The sequence below is a fragment of the Opisthorchis viverrini genome, assembly GCF_000715545.1.
Source record: "Opisthorchis viverrini unplaced genomic scaffold opera_v5_64, whole genome shotgun sequence".
In the NCBI taxonomy this organism is placed as follows: Eukaryota; Metazoa; Platyhelminthes; class Trematoda; order Opisthorchiida; family Opisthorchiidae; genus Opisthorchis; species Opisthorchis viverrini.
The window spans coordinates 1,410,224-1,420,991 of NW_008751720.1; the positions used below are offsets into that span (position 1 = coordinate 1,410,224).

Here is a 10,768-nt window from a genome sequence, read left to right on the forward strand (position 1 = left end):
TCCATGGTTCGAACCAAACTTCTGCTCTTGTCTAGGCTCGGGAAGCTTGGCAGCCTCCTCGCCCTCGTGGTTCCTTCCTAAAGCGTGGCAGCTAAGCACCAAAAAAGTGTTTTGGTTGAACGATTATTACTACCGTTACTAGTGTAACGGTGATACTACTGATGGGAGGGGCATGCGAGTAGTAGGTTTCCCCGTAAATTCATTTTGTGTCTCTTGTAAAGTGAGATCTATTACGGCATTTGTGGAGTAACTTTGTAGCATTTGCTTGGATTTGAGCAAGAGCCAATGAATATCCAGGAAAGTTCAAGAAGACGCGTTCAAGAAAGAGATGGATCTTCAGTTTTTGTTAACAAGATGCATATGAGAGTTTTGCTTCTCTGTCCAATAGTCTGTAACTGTTCAGTTGGCATTTTCTAATAAATAACTTCGCAGCGAAGGTCCTCTCCTTTCCACTAGTATTATTAATTAGACAGACTAGACCTTGTGCCCCCAAGACAGATTACTATTTGAAGGTTAGCGGCACTGAGCTTCGTTCGAAGGAATCCGTTATCCACCGGGAAATTCACCCTTTCAAACTTGAAAGTCATTCATTTCACAAATTCTACCTTTCCAAGACTAGTTCTTTCGTCCCAAAGTGAATACACAGTAAATCAAGCTCTTCAGTTCTGGTGCAAGCGTTCTGGTAGTTCATCTGCAGTGAAGTAGATTGGAATAAATATTTTTTTGAAGCATGTAGACGAAGTGGAACACCTAAACGGGGAAAGAACCAACACAACTTACGCAAAAGGAATTTGAGCGAAATGATCCTGACGCCACTCACGTCCAGTAGTCTCCATTTGTTTTTTAGACTAATTTGCAGTTTACCAGGTGTAGTTCCACTTATTTTCTTCGGAGGGACACAGCCTGAAGCCAATGAAATCGATTATCTAATTGATGACTCTTGCCGACTCCCAAGTTATGCCATCGCCTCCTAGATGTGTGCCACTCATACCCGAGCTGGAGTTATTCCCACACATACACCTCATCGGTCAGTATGCGTCACCGTGCCATCAACCGTATCATCGCAGTAATGTCCGTGTTATTGGCCACACAGACTTAAGAACGAAAAATGCCAACTGACCGGTTACAGACCGTTGAACAGGGAAGTAAAACTCTAATCTGCATCTTAGTTACAAAAACTGGACACCGATCTTCTTTCGAACAAGTCTTCTTGAACTTTCCTGGAGATTCAGTGACTCCACTCATTCGTCGGTCAAATCCAAGCAAATGTTGCAAAGTGGCTCCACTAATTCCGCAACAGATCTCCCTTTTTCAATAGACGCAAAGCGAAATTCTACGAACAACACATACTAATCGCGTACCTCCCCATTAGTAGTAACACCGTTACACCAGGATGATGTGTGCCATCCAGCCTAGCTTCGACCGAAATTTTCCCGCCCGTTTGGGGCGCACGTTAGTCCACGTCTGGAATACAGATAGCATCTCCTCCACGAAAGGTGAAATATTCCTGTTGGAACAAGTCTACCGTTGTGGAACGAAGTGGGCTCACCGTGGGAGGCTACACACCTTTAGGCTGTCCTCTCAAATCTACAGGAGACGTAAAGTTGACTTTTTATACACGCGGAGGATGCTTTACCGAGACCCTGGCAAGTAGATGAAAGATGGATGGTTCATACGTGGACCTGGCCTCAGGAAATTGCGTCTGGTTCCGTTTCAGTGAAAGCAATCGATAAATCGAACAACTTGCCAGGAGAATTCGCTCATACCAGCACGGACTCAAAGGACACAAAGGAATGAGAGATTCTGGTTTCTCAACAAGTCGACGGAATCCACCCGGAACCCGATCACCTGTGCGCGACGCTTTCACTCTGACTAACTGACTGAAAGAAAGGTTATAATCTAGTAACCTTCATATTTTCTGACTCTAATTACACTCGTAACTGATGACATTTTTGCGCTTGATTGTGTTACTGAAAGTTACTGAAAGTAATTCCGAACTTACATCTTCATGTGACCAGATCTTCTGAGGGAAGATTCGCTCTGTAGTTAAAAATCAAAATAACAAACCGTGTCACCAATTTTAGTCGATGAAACTATCCTTACTCAAGAGCCACATCCAGTTCACACTGGTCTACCACACGCACCGAGAAGTAGTGACCCCACAAGCACCACCTATGATCATTCTGTCAGCATATTTGGACATGTGCACTACATACAAACAGATCCGCATCGGTCCTGTGTCCTTTCTCACATCTAAACGTACACACACACACATAGGTTCTCTGTCTCATCGAACTGGTTCAAACACTACGTAAGCTGCTGAGAGCCTGGAAGGCATCCCGCTGTGTTAGATGTTCCTTAGTCAAACTGGACTTCGTATCGATCGATTGCAGTGACTGGTATGAATCTTCAGGTTACTTACCTGTACGGATAGTTTAAGTGTAGGTAAGCAGGTGTGCATCTGTGTGCAGAGCTGCCTACCCTCCTAGTGATGTCAGCTAGGTAGTATGCCTCACTAAACACGGTATGGGCATTTTGTAGGCCATTCGAAGCCAATAAAAGTGTTTGCCTTCACCAGTTGACTTTAGCAGTCCGACTGACTGACAGCTGATTAGACGATCATTCAGTCAGTTTGTCTATTATTTGAGTGTAAAGTCTGGGTTATACATGTATATATCATCCTTTATCTAGATCGGTATCCTTAATTACAGCACCACGTGACCTGACCCCTTCTAGCTGAATGCAGCTTAATGGAAGATGGAATAAACCTAATTGTCAGACAGCGTGCGTCAACCTGAGACCAATAAATAGCTTGTGACCGCTGCATTTTCGCTCCCGCACTCGCCTATTCGGAACAAAGCTGTTGAATTCCCTTCTGTGAGTCTTCTTCTCCAGCACTAGGCACTGGAGTGGGTCAGCAGTCAGATACAGCAGATTGGCGAATCAGCAGATATAACACTGAATATGGATGTAAAAATTATCTGATTCACGAAAGTTCGACTAAAACTGCTTTGGTGGACCCGATTTCCATAGCTAGGTTTTTTTTGTCCGTTAGAGATCCCCTCTATCATAGTAAGTGAGTTTCTGATCTTATAAGATACATTTCAGAGCAGAAACCCCATTCACAGCCATTTCAACTATTCATTTTACAATGGTCTCCAAATTGTATTGACCCGGGGGAAGAAGTACCGAGAACGTTTGTTCGTCAGCTCGACGTCCGTGACTGACCAACTTTGGGAACCGGATCCCGGGAAAACACTTTCGAATACTTTATTCAGAGTGTTTCAGCCCAATGCAGTGAGCAGAGTGCGGTGTTGTTGTCAGTCTGTCCCGTATTGGTTGGTTGGCTTGTAAACCGCTAGTGCAGTACACTGTTTTTGAGGTCCTGTAAACTGATGATCGGTTTTTACGTTCGATGGGACTGCAGTATGGTCGGTTCCGTATGCTGATCTGCTGTGACACGAAAAGATGCTTCCAGACAAGGTCGAGAGAAAGTCATGCGTTTTCTAGGAAGGTGATGCTTTTTCTGATGACTGATGGCTCCAAATATTTTCGGAATCCGGAGGAATACCTGGAACATCTGCGGTAGAATGAGAGAAATCAATTAATCCGTCCTGTCGTCAACACAAATGAGTGGGTAAACTTTGTTTTCACTTAAAGTGCACAGATGGGGGTAGAAATCGCTGCGGTTTGCAAGGGGCGCTGGTTCGACCCCACTGTTGGTGCCTTTCCTTGACAGTATATTCGGATGTGTTCACTTCACTGCTATCCAGATATGTGGGCATTTTATTTATGTTCGTTTTCCTTATTAGCGTAGGGCTTCGTCACACAAAGTCTCTAACCTTCCCTTTTCAATATACTCTTTACTAAGGCTTTCCCCTCTCATTGCTGTATGGCAGTTAAGCACCAGTACGCGTTACTGATGGAACTGCTATCAATGAAGATGACGATGATAATGATGATGATGATGATGATGATGATGATGAAGATGACGATGATGATGAAGATGATGATGATGATGAAGATGACGATGATGATGATGATGATGATGATGATGATGATGACGATGAAGATGAAGATGACGTTGATGATGATGATGATGATTGTAAGGAAACGCTTAGTCTCCACATGATATTTCGATGAAGTTTCCAAACTGGACGACAGCAAATCCAAGGTATGTTCTCGTAAAACCAGAGGTGAGGTGATCCTGGTCTCACGTCACTTGGAAGATATTAACCTCATACGAAGGAACTGCCATTCGAATTTGTTGGGACACTTTACAGTTCCTATTGGTAGCCAGAGATCGTGTTATGTCCGGAGAGCGGTGCCGTTTCAAATTTATGTTTCTCGCCTTCAAAAAAACAGGTTATTGACAACCTCCAAGTAAGCTCATATAAACAGCGTACGCCAAATGTATACATCTATGGATCGTCCGAGAAAAGACGTACATTTCAGTTTCACATCCATACTGTGTTAAATGGTAAATCATCAACCAAGTGCAGCCAAGGTGTGATAAGTGATGGACAGCCCCGGTTGCTTAGCTGTGAACAGTTTAATCGGCCTCAACACTCAAGTAATGACCTACCACAGTAGCTTTGAACTACCAGATTAATCTCAGGAAAACTCGTTGGAGAGGTCCTTCCAGCCTTTTCTACCAGCTACAATAGTTGCCAAAAAAAGTACACCCGGCCTTTGAAACGCATCTGAGTGCGAACTATACACCCCTACGAAGATTGGAACAGAGTTATCTGTAAAGCTATCCCACTGACCTTGTCATGTCGGACAACCTACGTTCTAAACTCTGGAATGTCTTCAATACTCGTCAGTAGTGGTCTGGCCGAATGAGAGTAACAATAGACATTTTTGCAGAGCGACCTTTTTTTATTTCACTGGGTTTTCAGATTCACAGACTTTGATCTGGTTTTTTGAGCACAATGGCTCGGAGATGATCAGTGCCGCAGTTTGATCGATACACCGTATCGTCACAGAAGCTTCATCTTGGCAGACCAGATGATGGGAAATATCTGGGAGATATCAGCTCTAGGGTGAGTGTGATGTTTGAGCGGACCTGACCGAATTCCGTCAGAATCTCAATAGTGCTGAGTACATTTGAGGCCACGGTGACTGTGTCATCGACACGGCACCTAGGTGAAAGTTAAGCTGATAGCCTTCGAGCATGCTCATAAATCTATCAGCTAGCAACGGAAAGTGTCATCTTTCTGTCAGTTGAATTTATTGTTTAACGGAAGCCGTAAAGTCTACACACAGGATGTAACTGCGCTCGCTGCCTTTCATCTGCCAGGATAAGAGCTTTCATCTTTTTGATGCAACCTAATCATTAGTTTGAGAATTCTGCTGAAAATGTTATCAATAGTTTGATCGCTTGATGCTATGGCATGTTAATGAGTCGTGATATGAAGTAACTGAACCACAGGTGCTTGTGTTGGATGCAACCCCAGTCCTGTGCCAATTTGATCTCCACGGTGGCCCCCGAAAATGCACGTGGCGTGAACTGTTGGATCGCGGCGATTGCGTCAATCACGGCAAACGAACTAACGACTAGGGAAACTCGGGGACTGCACCTACCTGATGAGCCCCATGAGGGGCGAAACCGATCGTGGGCTGTCGAAGCATTTTCAGCAACCTTGTGAGTAGTTTCCTTTATGAAGAAAAAAGATAACGACCACATGGTCTAAAGAGATGAGGTCGTTCACAGAACACAAACGAAAGTGCTGCTCTTATGACTGTACGCTTTATCGTCTTGCCTAGGTACCAAACCGATGACGCAAATGTTAAGTTCAACCAGGTGCATAATCACTGGTGAAAGTCGTATTACCCAACCGTGTGTGTGTGTGTGCAGCCGTTCCAAATGCTACTGCAATAAGCGGATGAATACTTAGTCAATCAACTGTATGCCTGTCACAGAGTTGATGGCTTCATATAGAGTATGACAACAAGGAGACTGAAGTTCTTCGTGAGGTATTAAACAGGGGCCTACCTGGGTTAAACACGCTCTGTGGACTTCAACGGCGCTAGCCAAGTTGTCCCACCACAACCAGTACTGCTGGTCATTAGATATTAGTTCAAGCCCCGACAGCGCCATAAATGCCAAGTAAGCTGCTTCGCTAAGAAATGACTTCAAATGGGGAAGGTTAACCGAGCAGCACGATTCGAAATCGTACAATAACCCAGGTCGATCACAATGTACGCTAAACATAAGTTACTGTGATTCAAGCCCTATAATCTCAAAGTGCAAGCTGTCTAATGCGACAAACTTAGCACAGTAATGAACCGAACATATTTACAAATCCTCGTCGAATTGCTCAGGTTCCGTAATAAATCCCACATTCTATTAGACGCGAGGCAGAGTTACGAGAAAGCCACATAATACTCGTATGCTCCGTCAGTAGTATCCCCCGAGGGTCATTTCTTTTGAAGACGGTTAAGATAATCTAAAAGACAGGCTTTTAGTGGTCTTTTGTATACTGCAAAATTTAAGGTAATTTTTTTACACATTGGCTCCCCAGACTAGGTTTATTCAGGTACACATGTAGCGATCTAGGGGCGTCAGGACGCATTGTCGATGTCAGAAAGGTCAGATTCCTGAAAATAACCCGAGAATGCCCGGAACCTGCTGTGACCCAAAAACCCTACCAAAATCTCAACTGGGAAGCCGGCAAGCATGCAGGCCACTCAATCACTGGATCACTTTAGCCGATGAGTGTTCAGACACGCCACAAAAGCGCGACCGAATATGAGAAGTGCTCAGCCATCTCATAGAAGCACGGTCGATCTTGATTGGTGTTCACTGGACACCGATCAGTCAGCCTGGATCAATATCAAAAAGTTCCCTCTAAGTAGCGCGAGTCAGTTGTAAATTGCACTCAATCGAGTGCAATTCGTCATCCTGTGTTGAGTGTAGAGAAAAAACAGATTTCTTCACAACTTTAGAGGCAGTTGGTAATTCGTTAGAGCAATGGTCTAATTTAGCAACTGAAACATGAATTTGTACGGCACGGTAGTTGGTGAGCTTGTTGCTGCTCTCAGACCGCCGTCCTTCCGGACCCAGTTCGTCGAGGATTTGGCCCTTGAATTCATCCAAGCGGCCTGCATATGAAGTCAGTGAGTTTGCAAATTACGAAATCAGCTTGGTCGTGGTGAGCGATCTGCCAGAGGAATACAAAAAATAACGTTTTTTTTTAACCAAAAATCGAAAAGTAGCAGTGTTCACCCGCAGCGTGGGACAGTCCGTCACTTCGCCTGTCAAGATAACAAAAAGCGTGATGGGACCGGTTGAGATGCATTGCCATGGCTGCATCCGGAAAACACGATCTTCTCGACCTGTCGATCCCGGTTGCAGGTCACAACGTGCTACCAAAGCGACCATAAACGTGCAAATGAGTCGGAGGGGCGGGTCGTCAATAGCCGAGGAGATAGACGAAATGGCGGATACTGAAACGACGGGTGTGACGTTTTTTAGATGGACATTGATGAACGACAATGTATTCCAAGGTTGATGTGCTGGTGTGCGTGTGACCAATATAGACATATCGTGAAAACGCTCGTCACTGCCACCATCGCTTCAACACTTTCATTGTGTTGCTGTTTCTCAGCCGTATCCGGTGAGACACATGAACCGACAGGTTGTCATCACCTCGATGATGTCTGCGTGCCAATTCACAGTTTTATGTACTGCGTGATGGAACTACCTGTCTTTACTTGCTGTGTTGATGAATTCGAGTGCACTATGTTTTCGTCTGCCTCCCATCCAGACACGCTCAGCTGACTGGACTTTCGGAACGACAGAGTTTGAATCCAGAGTACAACCCTGGTGGAATCTAAGCACCCTGTTTTACGCAACTTTTCTCGAAGTGACTACCCCGAGCGTGTCCTTTTGATAGTGACCACTTCTTCAGCACTTGCCAGATCAGGATACTAGTTGCAAAACTCGGAAAGTAGAACGACCAACCCCTCGCACAGACCAGTTTATCACATTTTCGAACGCATACCTTCCCTACAATGACCACAGACACTCCACAATCTGGCCAGTTGAATAGTTTGCTTTCCCTTTGTCGCATCTAGCATTTCGATATATGACTGATGTGTAAAGTGAAATCTTGTAAGGCCAATGCGATTACTAACAGTCCTGAGATCTTGGTCCCTACGCAATAGTGCCAGAACGTCCGGATGTAGCTTTGAGACTGCCTGAAGCTGGCCGACTGTCAGAACAAAACGTCGATCGAAGTTGGTCTACCACTGAAATAAACAGCCACTCCCTACAATGATTCTTAATTTTATGCACCAGTCTACCAAACTGCTGTCCCTAGAGCGTTCACTCCGCCCATGACGGTGATTTCGTGGATTGTTGAAAATCGAGTGGAGTTAGGTATTGCTCCTCCAAACCGATTTCGTTGCCCAATAAGGGACTGCGCTAGAGGGAGGATTACCGTATCAACCTCGTCACCGCACCGCGCTAAAATGATCGCTTCCTTATAATGACTAATTTTAGTTGGCTTCACCAAGATCCATTTGTGGCCGCAATAAAATGAGTCAGTGTGGTCTTTGGTTTGTTCGATGAACTGGGGAATTCGGTTGCAAACGTTTCATCACCGACCGAGGTGACATCATCAGTGTGTTGTTAGGGAGCGTAGTAGTGCGTAGCGATGGGATGGTCATTTTGCGTGGAGTAGTGTTGCGTGTGTGTTAATATACGTACTGCTAGCCAGGGCTGAGCTTCGATCACGGTTGGTTGTTCGGTCGGTTCAGTTCAGTCCACTGATTGCTCTCTTATCCCATGTCCTGGTTCGTCGATACCCACGTGACCTCTGAGCTTGTCATTCCCGGCCCTCGTACTCTGATCGATGCTGGAGTAACCTCTATTCTTGACCCTTCCGAGTTCCTGCTTGTGACCTTTATTGCTCTGACTCCAAAGCGATCCTAGTTTGTGAATACGATATTCGCTTCTCCTTGAGTATTCCGGTCGAGATGTTGGTCCTTTGCACGTAGTGGTGCGTAAACTCGATCCAGCTCAATGCTCATCAACGCTACCTGAGCTACTAACATTTTCCTGTATAGAATGAGTCAGTATCATTCTGGTTGCAGCAGATACCCTCGTCGCCAACAACATTTTTAATATGCTGAAATTCACTCTGAAAATCCACATTTTCTGTGGATATAGTTGATTCTTGGGTGGGTTTCAGACTACAAGACCATCTGGTAAGCTCACGTTTCTGGTTTTGTCAGCGATCCAGTGGACTCTCTGTTGAGGATACTTTTCAAGAGGAAGCAACTCAACGAGGAATTGGCTCGGATGAACAGATTTTTAGCAGTTGTAACCCCCTTTGAGGATAAGAATTTGTCCACAAAATGCTGATAACTTCCGGTTTTTCGTTGCACAACCAAGTCGTGACGCTTTGAAAAAGGTCATCTCTATGACCAGTTCCATATGCAAGTTGGTGACTGAGTATATTCCAGCTTCATGGAAAGGAACAACTTTTTCTGGTGACTTTTCCGACCCCCCTCCCGCCCAGCTGCTCGTTCCACTTACGTGTAACTACAAGTGGACCGATGAATGGCACATGCGGAAGAGTGGTCAGGAATAGTCCCACATTTATTGCAAAAAATAAGCGCATGATTGCAAGCGGAAATGAGCATGCGATTTAGGACAAACTTAAGATTTTTCTGACGTTGTCAGCGAAAGGATCGCCCTTGAAATTTAGACACAATGAGGCTTTCTTTCTAAAGGCAATACCAATCCTTTCAGTGGAAGTCCTATATTGAAGGGTTTTCAGCAAACTTATGAGTAGTGTATTTCGTCTATGCATGCATCGCGATATCTCGAGTATCGTACCAGCCAACTAAAACATCAGACGGCTTGGTGCAGCACATTCAGTTACTTGGATACATCATAAACGAGAGATTCAGCGGGTTCCAGGTGAGTCTCCAGTCAAAACCAAATTCGTTTGCAAATGAGTGTATTTCGCCTATTTCGTGCAATTTGGGTTCAAGTGGAGCATAAGGTTGACGAGAACTTGGGGACTGTGCCTACCTGATAAGTTCTGAGAAGAAGCGCGAAATCGGTTGTGAGATGTCGACGAGTTTTCATAAATTTTATAAGTATTATATTATGCTGTGCGGCTTGTTTGTAGTCGCGATAAATTACCTTGTTTGTGGATACTCAGTGGATGACGCTCGTCTGCAGTACTTCAGATCGTAAGGGCTGACAGTTATTGTGGAAACTCACCATGTTGCTCCAGTGAATGTCAATCACGGATGTGTATGAATATTCACCCCACGATATTCTATCTCACCCTCATGAAAGTTGTGAAAAACCAGGAAGGAATGAAGCTTAATCACCCTCGTGTGCGGAATGTGGAGCACTGTCAAGTCTAGTCACTTTCCTTCGGACAAACACCGGCGTCGATGAGACTGCATGAAGATGTTTCCTTCATTCCAACTTCGTTAACAAGATTCGTTACATTGATCATGTGAGAAACAATGTGAGCCTCGGAGACGGGAGTGCTCAGACATGCCCCCGAATCGCGCTTCTATTATCCACTACCCTTTGGATGCATTCCAAGAACGCAATTATGAATCAAAAGGCATCGGTTGTTCGGTTGATCGGCCCTTTCACCGATTCAAAATATTAGTTCTCTAAAAAAACCCTCTAAACAAAATGCACCGTGTTGGAAGATCCACAACAATGTTGTCCCAACGCTACATCAAGTCAGTAACACCCCTCCCCCCACCCACACACGCGCCACAGCGA

General features: G+C 44.8%; 1 protein-coding gene across 1 annotated transcript in view; it reads left to right on the forward strand.

Annotated features, from left to right (window-relative positions):
* The window catches only part of T265_04099 (hypothetical protein), a gene marked incomplete at both ends in the record, with an annotated part of 27,205 nt that extends 23,062 nt beyond the window's left edge, over window positions 1-4,143 (forward strand). The window contains one exon of the mRNA XM_009168745.1: window positions 3,911-4,143. Within this exon, the coding sequence (XP_009167009.1) occupies window positions 3,911-4,143 (233 nt within the window). The remainder of the gene's footprint in view (window positions 1-3,910) is intronic.
* Window positions 4,144-10,768: the final 6,625 nt, after the last annotated feature.